General features: G+C 43.6%; 1 protein-coding gene across 1 annotated transcript in view; it reads right to left on the reverse strand.

Moving 5' to 3' along the window:
- The window catches only part of KCNH8 (potassium voltage-gated channel subfamily H member 8), a 915,601-nt gene that overhangs the window by 347,043 nt on the left and 543,145 nt on the right, over positions 1-25,413 (reverse strand). Inside the window, exon 4 of the mRNA XM_069212070.1 lies at positions 7,077-7,204. Coding sequence (XP_069068171.1) covers positions 7,077-7,204 — 128 coding nt within the window. The remainder of the gene's footprint in view (positions 1-7,076; positions 7,205-25,413) is intronic.

Below are 25,413 nucleotides of genomic sequence, written 5' to 3' on the forward strand. Positions count from 1 at the left end.
GGCTCGTGGTAGTTATGGAAGAGTGGCGTGAGGCTGTCAATGGTATCACACAAGAGATCGTCTGGTAAAGAGCTAGATGTGGGCTATTTAAGTCAATGAAAGGATGAGGGCCACAATGGAAAGCAGTGAATTGGTTGTGCCAGAGAGAGATGAAGGTTAGAAGATGAGGAAGCTGGAGGGTTTGCTCCTAGTGTGGAGAGGGTGAGTCAGTGGATTGTCTCCAGAGTAGAGGAGAATGATATTTGTTTTTGCAGGGTTGATTTCCCGAGAGAATATTAATACAGCAATATTATATAACGACAATATTGGCCATTTCCATAGCTCTTTATACAGATGAATGTCCTCATGAACCTCTAATTGCAAGAAGCATTATCACACAGCAACACTGGCAAGAATTTCACAAATGTTGTAAAGATGTGAGACTGCTAGGATCTGAACCTATGACTGCAGGGTCCACCTAGATCCTACAGAGATCACTTATCCTTCTAAACAGTGTGACTGGATAATTTTGCCTTAGTTATAAAGGCCTTCTCTATGGAAATATTCTACTCAAACTTTTGACAGTTGTCTACCTGTGGAGAAGTGTGGCTCAATGGTTAGAGCGGCAGACCCTGAAGCAGAGATCTGGCTCAAGACCAGGGTTCAAGTCCTGCTTTGGCAGGTCTTGGGCTCAATTCCCCTTGACCAGATAATTCTCGCCTCGGTGCCTAATCTAATTCATGGGTCCCACTCTGCAACTCTGGGCAATAGCTTGCTTAATCTCCACAACTGCCCCAACAGTGCTTGGATGCCTGGCTTCACCCTGGGGGTGCTCAGGAGTGGGCGCCTCACAGGGAAAAAGCCAGGAGGGGTTCCATAGCGGTATGAGTACAGTGCCTTGAGACCCTAATGGGTGAGTAGTGCGCTATACAAGTGCTAATTTACATTTTTACCTGTAGTGTCTTGCATGATTTAGAACGTAGCCTTTCTGGCTCCCAGCAGATTCTGTATCAGTGTGACATAATTGCTATAATGGAATGTAATTAAAGTTTGGTTTAGAATGTTTGAGTTCACAGGTACACGCAGAGGAATACAAACGTGTGATTTACAACGCTGTTTGTGGCCTAGTCATTGGCGGGTACCCAGGCTGGAGAAGATGGTACAATATGCCCGCTTAAGGCGCACCTAGAAGGCAGTGCGCCATTCCCACTGAAGTTCGTCTCTACGGTGTAATGCGGTATAGGGTTGGACACTGTTTGGAGTTAGTGTGTAAGGCATTACGAAAGCCTAGATTACAAGTGGCCCATAAATGCTAAAGGGCCAGTGACAAAAGTTACTGGTCCTCTGAAATTACAATTTTTCCTTTTTCACACCAAGAAAGCAGACAAAATCGCCCTGTGAGCAATGGAAACCGGAGTGGGAAATCAATGGTAATTTTTCCTTACCACATCTTTCCAGGCCTAATTCACTCGAGACTCCACTTAGATCCAGGAATGTTGGATTCCTTCCAGGGCTTCCGATGTACGTTAGATAAATGTGCACACATTATATCTCACTGAAACACATCTATGCAATCACTGGTTAACCGGAAACCCTGGCATGGGCTTACGCTGGATATTCCTCTAGTAAGACTTACAGAGACATGGGAGGTTTTTCCAGTGTCAATCTGCAAGCTGTTCTCAAAGGAACAAAGAGGCATTTGCATTTCAATACCCTGGCTATGACGTGTTGCCTTTTAAGACACATCAGTCAGCGCTAGTTCGAGTAATGAAACTACAGCCTAGGAGTGAAGTGGCCTCTCGCACACACCCCCTAACAAAGGGTACGGTAGACCTGCTATCTCCCCGTGACTCACTTCAGCTGTGGAACATTTCCAAGGCTGAATGGAACCCAGGCATTGTTAAAGGTGCGGGCAGGAATGTTGTGCATTAAAATAACCTGTTAAAGGCAGCACGGGCACGCGCGGCTTATGAGACGCTTCAATCACTCTGGCTCCGGGCTGCCTTTCATTATGCAAACAAATGGGCTTGGTGTGGAAAGGCGGGGACGCGCGCCGCTGCCAGCACCTTCCTCCTGCGCGCCGCCGACCCGTCTCCTGAAAGCGAAGGATAAAACTCAAAGGACGTCTTCAAATGCCTGGAATTCTCTGGTTGCCAAAGCAGAAATTATTTCATTATTTGTGCCTTCTGGTTTTTCTGCCTGCGAGCCAAGCACGAATCGAGGCTTCCCCTGGGCGAATGTTTAAGGAAATATTTAAAGAGGGCAATATCTTACCTCAAGTAGGGCCGAAGTCTGATGTACATCCGCGTTTGTTGCTTTCGGAGCACAGAAGAGGTTTGTTGTTTTTCGGAATCTTTGGCTCCACTAACAAAATTTCCATTCATAAAAGTGGTTGCAAATCATCATTCATGACGTAATTTGCATATTGGAACTCACTCCGATTAGATGCCATCACAGGTCTGTGGTCGAATTTTAAATGAAGACCACTTTTTTTTCAATGCAGACCTTTTTCCTTAAAAGATATGGATTGGATTTGAAAAGAAAAGTATTTTGATTGTTTGAGAATGGGCAGTCACCCTGTGGACTTCTGTCTTCTCCCCAACAAACTTTTTTTCACATCCACAAAGGAGGAAGGGGTCCCAAAGAGACCTCTTACCATTTACGAATGGGTTTGCACCTACTTTGAGGACCCAGTAAAATGTCAGTGTTTTGCAAAAGATTGCAGTTGCAAAACTTTGTCACATACCTTAACAAATCACTAATTGGAAGGGACATCCTGTACACGCTCTTTTAAATAGCGATTGTTAATGGTTTATAAACCCATCAGAAAATGGGTCTAATACATAGCAGAATGCCATTTTATACTTTTAAACACAGTGATTTTATTTGCATGTCTCGACCCTTGCCCCTTATGAGCAGTCTTAAGAAAACTGCCTGCAATTTCAGACAAAACTGTTGGAGAGCTATATTACACAGCAAGTGCAGTTTGTAATGTGCCAGTGAATTAATGTGCAGTGGTCCTGGCATGACTGAGTGGCAGACTCTCATGTATCTGGCTTATTGTAGACTCATGTGATGCATGCGGTAGAAACAGTCAGATTTGCAAACAGACATGTTACTTGGGCCAAGTGGTGGCTATGCTCTGTTTGACGATCAACGATGCAACATCCTAGACTTTGGTCAGTTAGGAATTCCGTTATGAAAGCTTTGGAAGTCCGTGACCCTGAATCTGAAAGTTTCACATTTTGGTCAGTTGCGGTTATTACTTTGGTCATGAAAGCAGTGGCTGTTGTCGCGGCTCTGAAAGTTTCTGACCGTTGGTCCGTGGCAGTTACAAAATTTGTTATGAAAGGTTTGGAAGTGCGTGAGTCTGAATGTTTCAGCACTGCAGTTCGGGGTCTGAACAAGGGTGATCCTTAAACGTGATGTGCTACTTAGAGGTTCTGCCCCGTGGACAGTGATGGTTGCAGCAGCGCTACTGTACCTGGTCAGCACATTCTCCTGGTGTGGGTTAAATATTCAGTACCCTGGGCAGACAGGCTGCTGCTGTGGTCCTGAGTGATTGACCTACAAGACACTATTGGCTGCGCGGAGCAGGACTATTCGGCGTCGTGGACCGGGGTTAATGATGGCATCCGCGGGGTCGTTCAGCATCATGGACACTGGTAAAAGATGGCACTGCTGGGTGGTTCAGCACCATAGACAGTGACATCTGGTGTCCCAGGCTGGGTCATTCTGAACCATGGGCAGTCGTAACTGAGGACACTGGATGGGACGTTCAGCACCATGGACAGCAGTAACTGATGTCACCGGCTGGGTCTTTCAGCACCACAGTGTCTACAGATGTCACCGGCTGGGTCTTTCAGCACCCTGGATAGGGACGTACAGCACCATGGACAGCAGTAACTGATGCCACCGGCTGGGTCTTTCAGCACCCTGGATAGGGCCGTTCAGGACCATGGACAGCAGTAACTGATGCCACCGGCTGGGTCTTTCAGCACCCTGGATAGGGCCGTTCAGGACCATGGACAGCAGTAACTGATGCCACCGGCTGGGTCTTTCAGCACCCTGGATAGGGACGTTCAGGACCATGGACAGCGGTAGCTGGGGTCCGTCCTGGGTCGATCAGGACCATGGAGAGCGGTACCTGATTTTACCTGGTTCAGTACCTCGAGCAGAGGTAACAGATGCCGCTAGAGGTGGGAATACACTGCTGAGGCCGCGGACAGCGGCAACTTCCACTGGGGAAGCCAAGTTTGTAATAACTTGGATAGCGGAGGCTGCTGAGCGTGGGGGTGAAATGTTCACCAACGGGACAGGGGGTGGCTCCTGTCATGCTAAGTGGCTTTGTTTGTGGAGGGGTACCAGCAACCTGGATTGAAGTGGCTAAAATTCTGGTGATGAAAAATGTACAAACTTTGCACAAGGTGCAGCGGCGCCGACACTGTGACTGAAAAGCTCGGGTTCACGGACACGTGCACTAATCTGACATGATGGACGGGTTCAGGTCCCTGGAGAAGGGAGCCTGCTGTTGTGGTGAACTAAGTACCCGGACAGGACACGTCGCACTCAGATGAAAGCATGAGACCTTCATCTTGGTAACAAAAAGTGACCGATATTAGGGCGGGGCAAATGTACCCCAATAAATGAAAAGTGCACATTAAGTATAAATATCAGGGCCTGATTTAAGGAAAGTGGCGCTTTTCTTGCACCCCTTAGCGCCCCTCCTAACGCCACCATGTGTGCACCGTATCTAAGATACGGCACACCATGGCGGTAGTTAAGGAACTAGCATCAACATTTTTGACGCTAGTTTGGAGCTTTGCAGGATTATCGTTAAAAATGTTGACGCTATTCCTGCAAAGCTAATTGAGGCCCAGTGAAAACAATGGTGTGCCTCCTTTTAACGCCTGTAAAAGTGCTGAACAAAATGATGAAAATAAATCTGTAATATTTCTTTGCGCCATTTTTCGCCCCCCCCTGCTTAACCTTGCCACTGATTCCTTAACTGCATTGTTGAGGTGTTGTGTTCTTTGCTTCCCTGAGTGTGGCAATTTTTCCAACCATTTATTTATTGCAAACAGTTATATAGTGGTGTTACCTCTGGTTTTACTGCTGCAGTCTGTTACATTACTGTTTTATTGTGTTCTTTGATTTGTGCACATTCTACACTTCTGTTGTTCTTTGTGTGTGTATATATATATATATATATATATTTTTTTTTTTTATATAGATTAAAGCGATGTTATAGTTAGTTGAAAATGTAAGTTAAAACGTAACATGTTAACTTAAGAAAAACACAATGGAATTCACCAGTTCTAGTTAAATGAAGTAACTATAAGTTGCACACTTGCCATGCGTAGTGAACCCACTAATGATGACATTTGAGATGTCATCAGTGAGGTCGTCAATGACAACATAGTCCATGTCAAGAGTGAAGTAATATATGAGGTCATATGTGAAGTCATAAGCAGTGCCTGGAGATGCTCAGCTGTAGAGATATGTTAGAATTCATCCTGGTAAGAACCATATGGCTGGTGTGTGCTGATTCTCCTCAGTATGCCATGTTTACTAGCTTCGGCCAGGATATATCCAGCTGGACAGAGAAGCAGATCTGTGCATCACACAGACTAGGAGAGGAGATAATGCACCTACTGGGCATTGTTGTGTCTCTGATGTTCTGTGGTGTCTGATGTAAGAATGAGTGCAGGGACCAGGGAATCCCACACCCAGACTGTCCACAATAAACAGATTGTTAATAATGTGGAGATGCCACATTGTGGGCATAACAAGGGCCATGCAACCACATACAATAGAAATTCTTAAAATAGAGGTAAATTGGAGGGATCTCAAATCATATTGAGAAAAAATTGTTATGGAGATTTTAATGGGATTTCTTGCAAAGAGTACTGATGTGGGTAAATGTACAGCATGTAGTCTGATCCTCTTTGGTTAACTGCACCCTGCTAACCGGAACTGCGGGAGCCATTATCCAAAGCTGACAGACACTAATGCCTCTAATCGCACACTCCCCTCTTCGGTAGTTACAGCCCAGGGATTAGGATTCTTTGAATGTCAGCCTTGTGATACCTGCCTGTCAGTAGCTCTCATTAATGCATTCTGCAGGAATATATGTAACAACCAATGGACAGGCTCACCTGCTCTGATGCTTGACTAAAAAAATCTGAGAGCCCTTTCCCAGTACCTAGAGCTGTTTGTTAGTGCTGTGTAGGTATGTGTAATCTAAAAACCCAGCCTCCCCGGCCCATCACCTCCTCGTGCACACACGCCGGCACTGGCCATTGAAATGTGTATTTCCTATTCCTATCCTAACTCCAAGCACTCCTTGACTAGGGGGTAAGGCATACTTTGGTCTCCTAAAAAAAAATTCTGCATTTTTTTCATTTTGTAGATGTAGGTTGAACACTCCCACACGCACAAACGAGCTTACGCACACACGCTTGTGTAAGCTCCATCTACACCACCTGAGGTTTCAGATATTCCCAGTACAATGAAAATGTTACATGTAAGGAGCTCTTTTCCTCCTTGCAGATATGTTTGCATTGTAACAGATACCTAGGTTAAAGTAATAAAAAACACATCCCCCCACACCCGTTGCACAAGGGGTGTGGAAAGGGAGGGGGACTAAACAGCACTGGCCTTCACTTCACAAGGGATGCAGATAATGGAGGGCTGCAAGTGTACTGGGGCATTCAGACCTCACAGAATATTATTGTCAAATAGGAACAGACATATATTATCACAATTAAGCGAAGCTGAAATGTGGGCTCAAAAGAGCAAATGAGTGCAAGCATAAGTAAGTTAATAATTATGAGCGAATGAGATAGTTGTAAATTGTCCAATGCAACGTAAGAAGCCTCCTGGCTCAGTTCATGATAATGTTTAACAACCCTGTAATGAACAACTAATTCATAGTTAATAATTAATTTAGAAGAGCAAAACACTAATGATAATTCTTGATGCAGTTCTGGGGTATAGACACATGTATCACAGCTTTGCTCCACCAAGTGCCCGCCCCCGCTCTACCCCCTCTCTGCCCCCACCCCTGAGCCCCCCCATACACTCACTGCACCTACATTGTTCAGCTTCAGCTTGTTCTTTTCTCGTCTTTGGAGGTGCCCCGAGATGTGGTAGAGGACCGCCCGGCTTCGCCTCCGCGCCGTCTCAAAGTGGGACCCAGCTTTCCCTCGGCCTTTGTACTTCTCTGTAGAATAAAAGAGACAGCCAATCAGGTGGCAGCAGGTATAATAGGGCAAAGTCTTGTGGTGACCATGAGAATCAAATCAGGCACTTTTCAGAGGATTTTCCTATGAAAAATAATAAATTCCTAGAAGGTTCTAGGGTTCATCTTTCATACTGCTTGCAAAAGGGAACATTTTACCTTTTTTTTATACACCAAAGACTTTCTTTTTAAGAAGATATGATTGTTTTCCAGGAATGCATCAAGGGGTACATTTTATGAGTATTCAAACAATCCTAGAGCTGCTCTTCTAATCGATAATTTTAAAGTTAACTTGATGTTGCTTTTTTATTGAGCCTTCAACGTGTGACCCAGTTTCTCACGCTTTAAACAGTTTTTGATATCAGAATGTTGCCCTAATAAATGCATCACAGTTATCAGAATAAAATCAAATCTTCACAGCAATGCAAACTGTCATTTTGTTGAAGTGGCACAAGGCCAGGAGACCCAAGATATTCCCGGTGCTCATCCCAAGAAACTTTATTTCAGTACCTCATACATTCCAGCTCATACACACCCCATTATTCCACAACCACATTCTCCATCCCACGTCACTCATTCACAAGTACTCACCACAAATCTCTCTTTTCACACACAAACACACAAAAAGAACACTGCCCAAAACTAACTTATTTTCAATTCTGTGCACTGGAAAATTCAGGTTCAATCTCTCCTCACCATCTGGACAACTTGACCACCTGCGATTCGGTAACCTGATGTCCATACCACTACCGGTCGCAGTACCAATAACTGCACTGGTTCCACTTCCACTAGCCCCGTCTTCCTCCACTCCAAAGAACACATTAAACTGACAATTGGAATCATCTCTCATACTTTTTTCCATCTGTAATTTATTTTTGCCTCAACACAGTGACACCCTATTTGGCGTTTGGATGAAATATCGAGTTTTAAACACTGTTGGACTAAAATGTTGTAAAAAAATATCATTACTAACAAAATACCGTAGGACACAAAATAATTGGCAAGAATATTGTTTTATGGTGTATAATATCATTTTCAAGAATTTTGTTGTTTTTAACATCATTTTCTTTAACATGGTTGTAAAAATATTGTTTTTTAAAATAAATGTAATATGCTTTAGTTATTATAATAATTCTGGAAGTCAGTATTTTTAGTATAAATGTATTTATTTTTAAAAAATATACCTTGTAAATTTGAGTATTTTAGAGATATATTTTTTGTAATTACTAATAGTTAGTTATATTTTAGTAGCAGGTTCTTAAATTCGGAGGAGAATAGAATGGGAAGGTATTTAAAATAAAATGTATTAATATTTAATATTAGGTGTTGGAAAATGGGTTATTGGTAGGGCAGGTAGGTACCTACACCTAGCAACAAGCCACTAACCTCCACATAGGTACAGTTAGGTCTCAGTAAATTAATCCCAGCTCAACCCTTGGTAGCTTGGCAACGAGCGTTAAGGCTTAACTTAGGAGACAAAGTGTAAAGCATTCAAATATCACAAAACAGTAATTAAATAAAACACAGGAAACAGTTTAAAAATCCAAAACCAATTTATAAAAATAGTTTATATTTTTATCTTTAAAATGACACAAAAACGATTAAAATCGGTTCAGGGGAACCGGAGATATGAATTTTTAAAGAATTATTACTTTTCTAGCGCTTAGAAACAAAAAGCGCCAATCGGGTCATCTGGTTGCACCTTGACCGGGGCAAAGTCAAACTTTCAGGCCGACCGCGATGGAGCCCTGCTCGGCTACAGGTCGCGGGAGGCCTCGGTTAAAAAGTTACCTTCTGACTTAGTCGTTTTTTCGAGATGAAAATCCTTCGACCGGGGTAAACCTGGATCTTGATCCGACGTCCGTTGAGCCCTTCTCGGATACGATGGCTGGGAGGTCCCGGTCAACTTTTTACGTTCGGACTTAGTCTCTTTTTTGGATGTTTTTCTTTACCGGGACGAACCACGAAGTCAGGCCGGGTCGCGGTTGAGGCAAGCCGGCTAGAATTTCTGCGGCGGGTCGGTCCCTCTCTGGAGCTTTTTTCCAAAAATTCTCAAATCTTTTCCAAACTTCTGGGGCTTCACCCAGATGTTCTTTTAAGGTTCTTTTGGAGTCCACAGCTCACCCCAAGGGTCCAGAAGTTCTGTGATGGTCCTTGGGGGGTGCGGACTTCAACTCCCAGAATGCACCTGGCGCAAACTCCTTTTTGGCCACTGGACAGTGGTCAGCTGGTTGCTTTCTTCAGGAGTTGGTGCAGGGGACTCTGGTTAGCAATTTTTCACCTGTAGCAAACAGGGAGTCCCTCCTTGAACCAGTTGAAGCCAGGCAAAGTCCTTCTTGTGGTGAAGCCCAAGTGTGCAGCTGATGCAGTCCTTCTGAGTGCAGGGTCCAGGTGCAGGCCAGGGGTCCAGCAGGGCAGTCCTTCTTCTTCTTTAGTTCCTTTCTTGTTGAATTCTGGAGGGGATCTGAGGTGTGGGGTCAGGTCTGCCAGTTTTATCCTTGCTCCTGGGTGAAAAGCAGGGGGGTCCTGATCCTCCAATCAGGTACAGGGTCGTCCCCCTGTGATGACCACTTCCTGGGAAGTGTGGCAAAAATCCATCCCAAAAGGCAACAGTCTCTAAAAATCCAACATGGCTGAATCTGATTTTTGGAGGTTACATCTGGCTGAGCCCACCCACTGGTGTGGCTAAAAATCATAAACACACCCCTCTCCTGCCCTCTCCTAATCTAATCAAGGGGGCACCTAGTTGTCTGGGGTTGCAGGATGTGGGGGTGTTGCTGGGTGCTCCAAATGTCCTTCTCTGCCTTTGAAAACCAGTTTGGCCGCCCTCCCCCTTCCTGCCTCACCATCTGCTGAGGGGAGATTCTCTCCCCCAAGCACATTCCTTTGTGTGAAGTCAGGCCACTTCACACCTCATCAAGGCAGCCTGGCAGAAGCTGCTGCAGGCTGGCCAATCAGAGCACAGCAGCAAAAACAATGCAGAGCTGAAATTGGCAACTTTTTAGGTAAAGTCTAAACTTTTTACCTGAACAAGTTATATTAAATCCAACAACTGGAAGTTGTGGGATTTATTACAACAATTAATTTGATACCAAATTCTTGGTATGTAACATTTAAGGAGACTTTAAAATTTAAAATAAAGTCTGCCCATTCTAGCCTATGAAGGCCATTTACTTCAATGAGGGAAAACCGAATTTGGCTGTTTTTACCTCACCAGGGCTTATAAACCTATTTTTATAAAGTCCCTGCTTATAGTTACATGGCACCCAGCCCTAGGGGCACATAGGGCACACCTTAGGGGTGACTTATATGTAAAAATAAGGTAGTTTAAGACTTTGGAAGTACCTTTAATTCCAAAGTCGAATTTGCATATAACTTTAATTTAAAAGCAGCCAGCAAGGAAGGCCTGCTTTTAAAAGGACACTGGGCACCTCAGCAGTGCACCTAGGTGTGCACCACCTATGCTGTGGTCCCTAAACCTACATGCCCTACCATATACTAGGGACTTATAGGTAGGTTCACTTAGCCAATTATAATTAGCCTAATTTGCATATTGATTTTACACAGAGCACAGGCCCTGGGACTGGTTAGCAGTACCCAGGGCACCATCAGAGTCAGGAAAACACCAGCATAAAGTGGAAAATGGGGGCAAAAAGTTAGGGGGCCTCTGCAATCAGCCCTGTTTTCCCACACAACCCCCCCCCCAGCCCACACGCCCAGGAGACTCAGCCCAACCCTGGGAGAGTCTTCCTGGCTTGTTAGGCGAGGAAGACAGTGAAGAAAACTGGCTGTCCCTTTGCAGGGCCTACTCTGCCTTATATCCTCCTGTCAGGGTCACTCCCTCTGGGTAGTGAACCCACCCCAACAATGAAAGGACCCATTTCAAACTGAAACTTCCCTCTAGGGGGTCTTCCTCCTCTCTCTCTGCCAACTTGGGTAGTGAGGTGCCCACCTCCCCTACTCCTAACTTTGCTAGGGCAACACCTTGCTTACCCAAAGAGGTCACCCAACACTTGAGCAACCCCACCATGACCAACAGGGTCAGGGGGCCTACTTTGCTATTGGCCCTGGGGTCTGCCTCCCAGGCCAAGTACAGTGCTGCCAGGAAGGCTAGCACCCAGCAGAGGCTACTGACAGCTGTCAGTACCCAGAACCACACCCTAAGCTCTCCACTGACAGGTGGCTGAGCTGCTTTAGGGGCAACTTTGGGGTCCTGGCACCCCTCTTGCTGTCTAGAGTGGGGGACTACCACCTCCTGTGGCAGACACCCTCCTTCCACTCTCCCTTCTGTCAGTGCAGGGGCAACACCTTGCAGCTGGACAGCTGCCTGACTACTCAGGACTTCCTTGGGGTCAGGTGAGGCCTCACCAGTGCCAATTCTGGGCTCCCCCCCTACTGGGGCAGAAGGCCTTTGGCTCCCTGGAACTCTCTTTAAGAGTGGCCTACCCTTCCTTTTCTTCTTTCCTTTTCTTGGGGACGCCTGTCTCCTAACTGTAGGGACTGACTCCCCAGGACTTTGGTTTGGGGGGGCGCCCTGGGCGACCGCCCCATCTGGGACCAGACTCACCTCTGGGAGGTCATTGCCCAGGATACAATCTAGGGGGAGGTCAGCACTGACTACCACCCTAATCCAGTCAAGGATACCCTCCCTCTCTAGGGGCACTATGGCTACAGGTTTGGGGGTGACCTCCCCTGTGGCTATCCTGACTTTCTTTGTCTTTCCTGGGACATACATGTCTGGGGTCACTAACCGGTCACTCACTATAGTGTGACTGGCACAGGTGTCTCTCAGACCAGTGGTAGGGATCCCATTCACTTGAATGTGGTGGAAGTGCCTACTCCCACCCTCAGGGATCACCAGCTTACCATCTGGTCCTGTCTCCCAGCACAATGCTAGGAGGACTTCATCATCTGAGGAATCCTCCTCTATGGCTACACTGGACAGCCCGGTGCTAACCACCGTCCTTGGACAGGCTGCATCTCCTCTGAAGTGACCTGTCTGCTGACAGTCAAAGCAAGCCCTACTGTCCAAGAGTTTTTTTAACCCTGGGTCTCCCTGTCTCTGCTTGTCAGAGTGGGAGTGGGATTTACTCTCCTCCTTCTTAGGGTTCTGGGGCACAGAGGGAGTCTCTGTGGTGGGCTTACCACCTCCCTCCTTAGGTTTTTGGGGACCTGTCCCCCCCTTCTTGGAGTCTCCCCCCTGGGACTTGACAACCACCCTGGTTCTCAACCACTCATCAGCTGCCTCCCCTAGCTCTCTAGGGTTGGTCTGCTTAGAGTCCACTAGATGCTGGCGTAACCTTTCTTGGGTACAATTGGTCAAGATGTGCTCTCTCATGATCAGATTGTATAACCCCTCATAAGTATCTACTTTGTTACCAATAATCCAGCCCTCTAGTGCCTTTAGTGAAATGTCCACAAAGTCAACCCAAGACTGGGTACTGACCTTCTGGGTGTCCCTGAACTTCATTCTATATTGCTCTGGGGTCAGACCAAACTTCTTGGCTAAGCACCTCTTCATACTAGGGTATGAATCTGCCTCTTCCCCCCTTAAGGTCAGAAGCCTATCCCTCCCTGAGTTGGGGACCAACTCCCACAAAAGGGAACCCCAGTATTGAGGCCTAACCCTTCTCATTTGGAGTGCCCTCTCAAAGGCCCCCAGCCACTTATCTATGTCATCCCCCTCTACATAAGCAGGAACCACTCCCTTGGGTAATCTGGGGCAAACTCCCCCACCCATGGACACCTCAGCTTCTTTATCGCTGCTTCCATCTCTTTTTTCTTTGTATGCCCACTTTTGCTTTTCTAGGGCCAGCTTCTCTGCTTCCAAAGCTATGTATGCTAGCTGGGCCTCCAGCTCTCTTTCTCTGATGGATGGGTTCTCTCCTCCTGAAAGGACCCCCTTCCCACAACTAGCTTTGGATCTGCCCCTATTGACTGTGTTTACTGAGGACCGTTCTTCCTCATCCTCACTTGGGCTCAGATGCCTTCCCTCCCCTGAGTGGTTAGAGCTTGCATCCTCCCTTCTTTCTCCCTCCTCTGGAGCTTCTTCTGACTCTACCTCTTGGGCCTCAGCCCATGCTGTCAGGGATGTGATCAGGATTTGCTTCCTGAGATCAGTGGTTGCAGGCAACCCTCTTTCAATACACAACCCCCTAAGCTGGACTATTGTCAGTGTGGGTAGGCTAGCCAGATCAAGCTCCATGGTTCCCTAGTTTTGTGTCAACAAAAACTTTTTGCAAAAATTGGAAACAAGAATTTAGAAAAATTACAAAAATTCAATAATTGAAATTAATCCAAATTAAAAATTAAAAACAATTTTTGCACTAGGACAATTTAAAGGATTTTTAATTTGTTTTACCCAAAACTGTAACGTGATATTGAACACAAGTACAGGATCCCGTCGCTGCTTCCAATTATGTTGGAAAATGGGTTATTGGTAGGGCAGGTAGGTACCTACACCTAGCAACAAGCCACTAACCTCCACATAGGTACAGTTAGGTCTCAGTAAATTAATCCCAGCTCAACCCTTGGTAGCTTGGCAACGAGCGTTAAGGCTTAACTTAGGAGACAAAGTGTAAAGCATTCAAATATCACAAAACAGTAATTAAATAAAACACAGGAAACAGTTTAAAAATCCAAAACCAATTTATAAAAATAGTTTATATTTTTATCTTTAAAATGACACAAAAACGATTAAAATCGGTTCAGGGGAACCGGAGATATGAATTTTTAAAGAATTATTACTTTTCTAGCGCTTAAAAACAAAAAGCGCCAATCGGGTCATCTGGTTGCACCTCGACCGGGGCAAAGTCAAACTTTCAGGCCGACCGGGATGGAGCCCTGCTCGGCTACAGGTCGCGGGAGGCCTCGGTTAAAAAGTTACCTTCTGACTTAGTCGTTTTTTCGAGATGAAAATCCTTCGACCGGGGTAAACCTGGATCTTGATCCGACGTCCGTTGAGCCCTTCTCGGATACGATGGCTGGGAGGTCCCGGTCAACTTTTTACGTTCGGACTTAGTCTCTTTTTTGGATGTTTTTCTTTACCGGGACGAACCACGAAGTCAGGCCGGGTCGCGGTTGAGGCAAGCCGGCTAGAATTTCTGCGGCGGGTCGGTCCCTCTCTGGAGCTTTTTTCCAAAAATTCTCAAATCTTTTCCAAACTTCTGGGGCTTCACCCAGATGTTCTTTTAAGGTTCTTTTGGGGTCCACAGCTCACCCCAAGGGTCCAGAAGTTCTGTGATGGTCCTTGGGGGGTGCGGACTTCAACTCCCAGAATGCACCTGGCGCAAACTCCTTTTTGGCCACTGGACAGTGGTCAGCTGGTTGCTTTCTTCAGGAGTTGGTGCAGGGGACTCTGGTTAGCAATTTTTCACCTGTAGCAAACAGGGAGTCCCTCCTTGAACCAGTTGAAGCCAGGCAAAGTCCTTCTTGTGGTGAAGCCCAAGTGTGCAGCTGATGCAGTCCTTCTGAGTGCAGGGTCCAGGTGCAGGCCAGGGGTCCAGCAGGGCAGTCCTTCTTCTTCTTTAGTTCCTTTCTTGTTGAATTCTGGAGGGGATCTGAGGTGTGGGGTCAGGTCTGCCAGTTTTATCCTTGCTCCTGGGTGAAAAGCAGGGGGGTCCTGATCCTCCAATCAGGTACAGGGTCGTCCCCCTGTGATGACCACTTCCTGGGAAGTGTGGCAAAAATCCATCCCAAAAGGCAACAGTCTCTAAAAATCCAACATGGCTGAATCTGATTTTTGGAGGTTACATCTGGCTGAGCCCACCCACTGGTGTGGCTAAAAATCATAAACACACCCCTCTCCTGCCCTCTCCTAATCTAATCAAGGGGGCACCTAGTTGTCTGGGGTTGCAGGATGTGGGGGTGTTGCTGGGTGCTCCAAATGTCCTTCTCTGCCTTTGAAGACCAGTTTGGCCGCCCTCCCCCTTCCTGCCTCACCATCTGCTGAGGGGAGATTCTCTCCCCCAAGCACATTCCTTTGTGTGAAGTCAGGCCACTTCACACCTCATCAAGGCAGCCTGGCAGAAGCTGCTGCAGGCTGGCCAATCAGAGCACAGCAGCAAAAACAATGCAGAGCTGAAATTGGCAACTTTTTAGGTAAAGTCTAAACTTTTTACCTGAACAAGTTATATTAAATCCAACAACTGGAAGTTGTGGGATTTATTACAACAATTAATTTGATACCAAATTATTGGTATGTAACATTTAAGGAGACTTTAAAATTTAAAATAAAGTCTGCCCATTCTAGCCTATGAAGGCCATTTACTTCAATGAGGGAAAAACGAATTTGGCTGTTTTTACCTCACCAGGGTTTATAAATCTATTTGTATAAAGTCCCTGCTTATAGTTACATGGCACCCAGCCCTAGGGGCACATAGGGCACACCTTAGGGGTGACTTATATGTAAAAATAAGGTAGTTTAAGACTTTGGGAGTACCTTTAATTCCAAAGTCGAATTTGCATATAACTTTAATTTAAAAGCAGCCAGCAAGGCAGGCCTGCTTTTAAAATGACACTGGGCACCTCAGCAGTGCACCTAGGTGTGCACCACCTATGCTGTGGTCCCTAAACCTACATGCCCTACCATATACTAGGGACCTATAGGTAGGTTCACTTAGCCAATTATAATTAGCCTAATTTGCATATTGATTTTACACAGAGCACAGGCCCTGGGACTGGTTAGCAGTACCCAGGGCACCATCAGAGTCAGGAAAACACCAGCATAAAGTGGAAAATGGGGGCAAAAAGTTAGGGGGCCTCTGCAATCAGCCCTGTTTTCCCACATTAGGTTATTTGCATGTTAATTACATATTTAATTGAATATTAATCATGGGGTTTACTGACAATTTTAATTGTTGTTTAATTTTTGAGAGTTATACATCTTTTAATGTGTACTTTAATATTTTATATGTTTATTATGCATGCATTTTTAATACTGTGTTGTAGTTTTTTAGGGGAAGAGGTTGGGAGGGTATTACATCTCTATTATTTTATATTAATTGTTAGTTATAGGTAATTCATTAATTGATAATTATGTATAATGTTAATTTTGTAATTAATATAATATTTTTGATATTCTGTATATTGAATTATTTATGTTTTTAAATTCAGTTTTTTGTTTTTGAAAGCTATTATAAGTAATCTTATTTTTTTATTGTCTTATTTTCTATTTTTTTGTATTTTTTTCTTAATAATATAATATTTATTCTTTATATGCACTATAATTATTAGGAACTGAAATATTTTTGTAAATGATTAGGTCTTGCATTCTTATATGTAATCCCTTCGAAGTCCAATACTTTAACTGCTGTGGTTAAACTAAACTTAATAGTAAATTTAAGCTCTGTGAAGTACAACGCTTTTCCTAATGTTGCTTACACTGGATTGGAAGTAGTAAATATAATCCATCTGAAGTCCAACCTTTCCCAAGCATCGCTGAGAGTGGAGTGGGACTAGTAAAACTATTTTAATAACACATTATTTATTATATTCATGAAAACATGATATAAAAAGAAACTCCAGCCGACATGTCTCGGCATGATGTCTTCAACTGTCTATATATTTATACAATTAAATCATTAGTAAAAACTATTTAGTTAACATTACATAAATTGTATATATTTTTATATTTTACATTTATTACTTTAAAGTGTGTATATATATATATTAGAAAATGTTATTTTTGCATGTTTTTGGAATATATTCCATTCCATGATATTTTTGTGTCAATATTTCTGCCATTTCCATTACATTGTGGTAAATAGTGCTTCTGATACAATATTTTTATTAACAATATTGTTTACCACAATATTGTATCAGAGAACCCCTTATTCAGATTCCAAAACCCGCCATTGTCCAGCTAAACAGCATATCTGATACCCTCCATCAATCTCTGAGGGGCACCCCAATGTACCATGCCATTGTCAATCAGACCAACTTTTTAACACCTACAAACTGACCAACGTCCTCCCCTGGCCACTTTGACCCACAATTATCTCTCTTACGATCCATATAATGTTATAGCTTATCTTGGTATCCCCTGATCTTCTCTTTCATTTCAACATCGTCATCATGCATGTTCTTCTTTCTCACTATATTAATTAATGATCAAGGAACCAATTTAGTTACTGGCTTATGTCTCCTTAATAGTTCCAATTGTATTTTCACAGTCACACTCTTAGTTGTTGTACTATATATCAGCAAGGCAGAATGTAAAATTTTCAACCATCCAATTCCAGACTTGACCGCCAAATGAATAGACTCCTTAATCATCCTATTGAAGCACTCTACTTGACCAGCCACTTCTGGATGATATAATACCACACAAGATTATTTGACCCCAATAGATTCTGCATTTTCTGCGATATGAATTGCATCTCATTGTCCAAAATTAGTGTTTCTGGAATACCTTGGCAATGCAAAGTATCTTCCAAAAAAAACAATGACAACCTCCATGGTGATGCTTCCCGCCATCAGTACCTTCAACCACTTGGAATAGTAATCTGTCAAAACAATGGCAAAATATTTCCTTTGGGGAAATACCGAAAAGGGCCCTTTAAATCTATTGCTAATCTCCTCCACTGACCCACTGCTATTTCAAATGACATCACAGGAAAACTGCATGCCTTAGCAGACGTTTTACACCCTACGACAAAGCAAGCAAGTTATGGACACCCTTCTTATATGGTATCAATACAGGCCATCAAAACGATCCAGTAGCTTTCCCTTTAATGTATTAAATACCACTATGACCTTCATGACACAAACAGACAATCTCCTTTACACGGCTCTCGGGAGTACAGCCTTGTCCCCACTAGTTGGTATACCATTGTTCATTAGCAATTCATCTTTGACTTTACTAAACACTTTATATTCTCCATTCAGATATTTCTCTCAAGGCCATCCCTTCACCAACTACTCCCATATTACCTTGAGGGAGATGTACTATTTCCATGATTACTTATCTTCTGGCAAAATACTACTGCAGAACACCCCAGCACCACACAAAACATCCTCATATCTAAATGCAGCTTCACACTCTTTAACCAAATTCTCGTTATTGCAAAATTAAAGACTCAAAGTTATTTTGGACAACCCATCTGCTAGGCCATTTAGTTTACCAGCACATATTCAACGCTATAATGATACACCTGCAACTTGAAGGCTAGCTTTGCCATACATACCATCAAATTCTTCCTACCTTCCAGATCTAACATTTTTACTAAGGGTTTGTGGTCCGTCATGATCTTGAACTTGGTATAGCACATAAAAAATCTAAAATGTTTAGTTGTCCACGGACTCCCAAACAGCTATCCTGAAGTACTTTTATAAGAGGATGTAAAACCAAGAGGCATAAGATACTATCCAGCATGCACCTTGATATCGTCCATCATACAGTTCATACATTTATAGGTATTTTTAAAAACGCTTCTATAATGCCCTTTGCACTTGCAGTAATTGCTTTTTTTTAAAGCTGGAAAAATTTGTGAATTTCCTAAGTGACTCAAGATACTGCACCTAAAGCATCACTCTCTTTTCTTGTCTTGTACATTCCCAGTGGTTTTAGTATTGCATTTATTTGTAATGTAATGTAATGTAAATTCGTACTTGTAAAGTGCACTCTGACCCTAAGGTATCGAGGTGCTGAACGCATACCGCTGTGGAACCCCTCCTGGCTTTTCCCTTTGAGGTGCCCACTCCTGGGCAACCCCCAAGGTGAAGCCAGGCATCCCAGTGCTGTTGGGGCAGTTGTGGAGATTAAGCAAGCTATTGCCCAGAGTTGCAGAGTGAGACCCATGAATTAGATTAGGCACCGAGGCGAGAAATATCCTGTCCAGGGAATTTGAGCCCAAGAACCGCAGAGGCAGGAATTGAACCCTGGTCCCGGGATAGATCTCTGCATCAGGGTCTGCCTCTCTAACCATTATTTGTTCAATCTTTATCACCCCTACTACTCTTAGACACAGCACAAATTTCACCCTCTGTCTCTTCCTAACTTTATGCTTCTTGGAATGCTAAGACCTGCTTGGACAATTGTTTCTTTGCCTGCCAACAGGCTTTTGTGATCATTCTTTGACTTACATTTTATTAGGATCTGTTCAAATAATGCATGGTCAAATGTGTTCTGTTCGAAGTCATTATTAACAGTCCTGTCTCTTAAAGTGGCTACAGACTGGTCAATGGTTTCCCCTTAATTGAGTGGCCTTGAATACATTTTTTAGCATTCTGGAACATAATATTCCATACCTTTCCTGTATGTGTTTAATTGCTAGCTGCTCAACTTTCCAACCCCCATGTTCTCTAAATTTGGCAAATTCTCAATTTTCTTCAAGTCAATTGCTTCAAATCAATATTTTAATATGGAAATTTGTATTTTTGGCGAGCCTGGTCTTCTTAAGGTACCTTCATAGACTACCGAAATATGTCTAACCACATCTCCATCTCAATAGGTGATTCTATGGGTCCAGCAAGAAAAGGAGTTACAGGTTATACACTTTACATCTTGAGTGATTTTAAAACTAACTCATGTTAAAACAAAAGTTACTGAAGATGAAGTCTGGATTAAAAAAACAGACTACAATAATTTAGTAGTCAGCAATGTCTATCCTGGACTCACTGGAAATGTGTATAGTCCCATAAAATAACATAGTAAAAGAATACCAGAACCAACGTCTATTTCAGATTCACTGGATAATGTACATAGTTCCATGAATTTGTTTAAACACGAAATAGATACAATAGGTAAAGGGCTTTGGCGTGTGAACCAAGCCTCAATGAACCCAGCCTCAATGTTGTCCAAACAAGCTTATTTTGAGGTAACAGTGGTATTATGTTCCTACTGGGTTTGCCATTTTCCTAGTTCATACCTGAAAGTATCTTATAGTATCTGGGAGATCAGGATATACCTATATGTTAACAGCTGTAGTTGAGTAATTGATTCTTATAAGTATTTTTCTTTCTATATATATATATATATATATATATATATATATATATATATATATATATATATATATGTGTGTGTACAGTACACTGTATCAGTCAAGTGGATTTCTTCCATACATAGTCATTCCATAAATAGATATTTCTGAACACATTTCAAAAGTATACATTGTTCAATACTTTCTTGATAATTTGTTTTCCATAGTACATGTTTCTTCCAATGTTATATTAAGAGATAGCTGAGAGTGTTTCACCCTTGACCTATTAAGCTTGAGCCTTTATCAAGGCAAGAATATATCATTGTTATATAGTTAGGAGCAAAGTAAAAGCAGCTAACTGCAAAGTCACATTGATGTCTCTGTTGCACAGCAACTTGTGACACTTTACACTTTATAAAAAAATAAACAGGTGGAGACTGTGAAGCTTACTGTGATTTGTCTGATCAAGTGCCTGCATGACGGTCTATTCAATTCTAGTTTGAGGGTGTGATGATGAACCCTTATAGATTTGTCATGTGGAGTAGTGTGTAAGTGTGTCATGTAAACTGAAAGAAGTCGAGTCACCATGACCCAACCCACACCTCTACAAGACCAGTCCTTCACAGATTATCAGTAGTCTACATGAAACATGATGTAATATATATGCACACACTTGATGGGTATGTGAGGACCAGAACACCTAACTATAAACAATGTTGGGGTTGTTCTTGTGCTTTTCATTGAGAAATGCATAACATATTTATCTTCCTGTTTCAAAACAACCAAACCATGACTAAAGAGAAATACAAATGGCAACCATAGTTAGTCAGCCATTCAATACATAGCTTTACATTAGAATATGTGAGCAACACATATCAAAAAGCCTTTAGGCAGGAATTGTGCCAAATACTAAACAGCATAAGATAATTGGATAATACTATGGATATTCAATGTTGAAAGACCATTAAACACTTTAAATTAATGCAGAGGCTCACCTGAGGTTTTTATGCAATGCCTATTTTCATTTGTGGCAGGAGTCACAGTGCATGTCAGTTCATTGACTCTGGAAATTATACATTTACCAACACTCATTCATGTACATGAAAATCTTAATTTACATGTGCATTCATGCCATAACCCAACGTTGCCCAATTTCTCAATCAAATAAATTTAATCTGACTTCATGAGTGCTGCCATATTTCTCTATGGGTTATTTCATGTTTATTGTCATTTCAGGCATGGGGGCCACCCTTGGCAGCTTAGCCCAGCCCAAACTGCCACACCAGCTCCAAATTGAAGTAGAACACAAGCAACCAAAGGCTGTGCGATTGTTAGTGGTTAGACTATTTGCAAGCATTCCTCCCATCACCTTTTGTGTCATTCACTGAATTATGAAGCAGATGTCTTACTGATGTGTTGACACACAACTCCAGTTGAGGTCCCAGTATTAAAGATACTCAAGACTATAGCTGCGCCGCAATGAATATGCTGGCACAATAGTTAATGGAAGTTCTCGCTCAAGAGTTGACATGTAGCCTAGATGATCACAAAGTAATGAATGGAGACATTACTCCAAGGTTCAACTAGTGAGTGAACACAGTACTCCAGCACACATCTTACTAATAGTGGGCACAATATGCCAGCCAATGCTCCTTAATTAGTAGATATGATTCATTCCTTACAATACTTATGAGTTGACATAATACTCCTACTGAGATGTAGCTAATGATGTGACATAAATGCTAGCAAAGGTCTTTCTAATGAGTGGAAGCAATACCTCATCTTAATAGGTATCGAGATGAGGTCTCATTAATGAATCAACACTATACTTCAGATGAGGTCTCGCTAATGGGTTGATACAATAATATTGCTTAGGGCGTCCTGCTATCATGACTCAATAACAAACAGAGGTCTCACTAACGAGTTGATACAATTGCCTTGATTATGGCTTAAAGCTGAGTGTGCATAATACTTCACCTGAAGCTCCACTAATGAATTGACACAATAGTTTTGGCAACGTTGCAGTAATAAGTCGATACAATAGCCAAGGTAATACCCTGCTAATGAATCGATACAGTGCTCTAGTTTGGTTCTCCCTAATGAGTGAACACAATGCTTTAGCTGAAGCTCAGTGAGTGGGTAAACACAATAGACCCGAAGAGGTTTACATGGTCAATCAATGCAATGCTCTAGTTGAGGTCCTACTAATGAGTTAACACAAAAGTTCAGATTACATTTTCATGGTAAATTGATGTAGTGTTGTTGAGGTCCTAGTAATGGTGTAACACAGTGGTCCAGGTGAAGTCTCAGGCCCTCATTACGAGTGTGGTGGTCGTCCCCCCCGCCAAAGTGGCGGTCCGACCTCCACATTACGACCATGGCAAAAGTGACACAGCTGAACCGCCGGCACCACTACTTTTAGGCCGGTCAACGGCCTGGTGGCGCCAGTGGTCTTAATCCACCAGAGCACCGCTGCAAGCAGCGCTACCCTGGGGATTATGACTCCCGTGTCCGCCAGCTTTTGCATGGTGGTCTTTCCTCTGCCATGCAAAGGCTGGTGGAGACGGGGTGCTGGGGGCCCCATGGGGGCCCCTGCATTGCCCATGCACTTGGCTTGGGAAGTGCAGGGGCCCCTATGGACTACCCAGTCGTGAAATGCACAATGGGTGCTGTCGCATCCGACGCACCACAACATTACCGTGGCTCAATTACAAGCCAGCGTCAATGTTGTGGTGAGTTTCCCGCTGGGCCAGCGGGAAATCATAATAGGGCCAGCTGGCGGGATACCAGAGTGGCTGTCTTCCGACCCAAAGAGTTTGGCGGGCAGTGGCATAATGAGGCCCTCAGTAAGGAGCTCAGAGAGTAGTGCAGGTGAAGTTTCAGTAGTGAGCTGGTACAACACTCAGACTGTTCTCTTATCAAGTTGACACTGTTTGTAGTAATGAATTAGCACATTTGTCCAGGAGAAGGGTCAGTGATGAGTAGGCATAGTGCTTCCTCTGCTCTGCTAATGCTAAGCTACAGTAGTCCATGTGAGGTCTCTCCAGTGAGTTGCTTCAGAACAATCACTACATTGCTGCACCCACTGGGCAGACAGTCCAAAGTCACTGCTTGATGTATTGAAATCTTTAACACAATTTTCCCATTGAATTCAACCATGGCTCTCCTCTGCCTGAGAGATCAGGTTTGCAGTGCTGATGCAATTTAAACCTCTACTATATTTCATAGCCTGTCAGTGAGTTATTGCCGTTCCACCCCTAATTAATCAGACTCCTCTCCCTGATGGGGCTTTGTGAGATATGTGAACACTTCAGGATGATTTCTTTCCTCGTTCCCCTGATCTCCATTTTTATTGTACCTACCAAGTGTCAAATAACTCATAGCTGGTATTTATGTTACTGGAATAAGATTATGGCTTTTATTTATTTTGTGGGTCCTTCTTAGTATTGAACAAGCCTGTCATATCTGGAGTCAACCAAATACCTCCTCAGACAGGCTGCATCCGTCTCCTGCCCCATCACCTGGAGGTGGTGAGTTATTGATGTGAGGGCTGGGGGCAGTCTAATGGGAATCTCCCTTCCAGACCAGAGCATCATACAGGGGGAGTTCAAATGGGTGCACATTTAAGTGAAATGACCACATCACAAAGATTCAGAGAAGTCTGAGAGGAATGACCGTCTTACCACGAGGTAACGGTCAGATACACAAAGCAGGTCACCCCTACCAAAGCTTTAACTTTGACTCAGGGCCTGATTTATATTTTGGCAGACAGGTAATCTTTTCACTACGGTGACGAATATCCCGACAGCTGAAATATAAATGCAACTATATCCTATGGGATTGATAATTCAGTGGACGGGTATCCATCCCTTTTGTGACCCATCTGCTGAAATACAAATCAGGCTGATGATGGGCTTTCAAAATCAGGCATGCTCTGCTGGAGCTGTTGGCTTTGTCACCAAAAAGCTCTGAGAAGGACAAAGCAGGATTTTGAAGCCTCCGTGTTTTTTTCCATGCTGGGATAGATATGACACTTGGCACCAGTCCAAGTTTTACCTTCAGACTTAGCGGCATATTTACAAGCCCCCAGAGCTGATCGTGCTTCACTTTTTGTGACTCACCAGTAGGGCATAGTGCAGGCCCATTTCTACAAGACCAAGCAATTCCACTTTGCGTCACTTTTCATAGCCAGGAGAGGTGTAAGGGAGGTGCGACGAGGAGAAATACCTTTATTTCTCCTCTTTTTTCCCATTTTTCTATGTGTGCTGCATCAGCACACATCGAAAGAGTTAAAAGCCTACCAGGATTTTCCCTTCCTGCACAAAAACAATCTCATCCCCACAATGCAGTCCCCTTTTCACCATGGTGCAAGGGTGCCTGCGTTGGCGCATGGCAGCCCACTGTGTGCCAGGTCAGGCTGAAAAGGACCGGAATGCGCTGTATCTTGCAGATGCGCCGCATTCCTGCTGTTTTCTTTTGGCGCAGGGCCACGCCGCATGAAGGCTTGTGGCACTGCCCTGTTTAAAAATATTGTAAATATGCTCTCTAATTTTTTTGCCCACCTTGTGTGTGTGTTCCCTCTAGACAAGCCTCAGGATCTTGTCCCAGTAGGTAGTAGATGGAAAAAATTACTAAGTGCCACATTTATATTATTGCTGGGACACTTCCTCTGGGCTGCTTTGCAGCCCTCTGGTCCGCAGGACAGGCCTTTGGTCACCATGTCTAGCTCTGCAGCCCATCAGAAGCTCTTTTCCTTTGTGTGTCCCTGGAGCAAGCAAATAGGAGATTGGCAATCTATCCCTCAGACAGCACCAACAGTGCCTGGGTGCCTGAAAAAAACGGGAGTTCTTGAACCTTCTTTCTTTCATCAGGACCTTCTCAGATTTAATCTCTCAAGTCCAGGAATGTTCTGAGAAGGTGTTGGTGAGGGCACAGTTGTATCCTGTGTTCTAGCCATTGATTTTAAAATTAAAATTTCCCTACCCAATCCTGTTTACAGTCTCATCCCAACCTCACCTCCCTCTGCAGCACTTCACGTGCACGTTTTTAGCACAAAATGTGCCTGCACATAAAAATTGGAGGCAAAGGCGTATTTCATGCTAAAAAATAGCATAAAATGCTATACCAGTATTTAGTATCGCAACGCGTAATTCTGTGTAATTGCTTTTGCTATTTCGCATAATGTTCTCAAAGGAATTCATGCACATTTTTCCCTGCCCTAAAATATTCCCAGAAGCTTTAAATCCAAAATGTTTAATCCTTTCTCCG

The sequence above is a fragment of the Pleurodeles waltl genome, chromosome 10 (assembly GCF_031143425.1).
Source record: "Pleurodeles waltl isolate 20211129_DDA chromosome 10, aPleWal1.hap1.20221129, whole genome shotgun sequence".
In the NCBI taxonomy this organism is placed as follows: Eukaryota; Metazoa; Chordata; class Amphibia; order Caudata; family Salamandridae; genus Pleurodeles; species Pleurodeles waltl.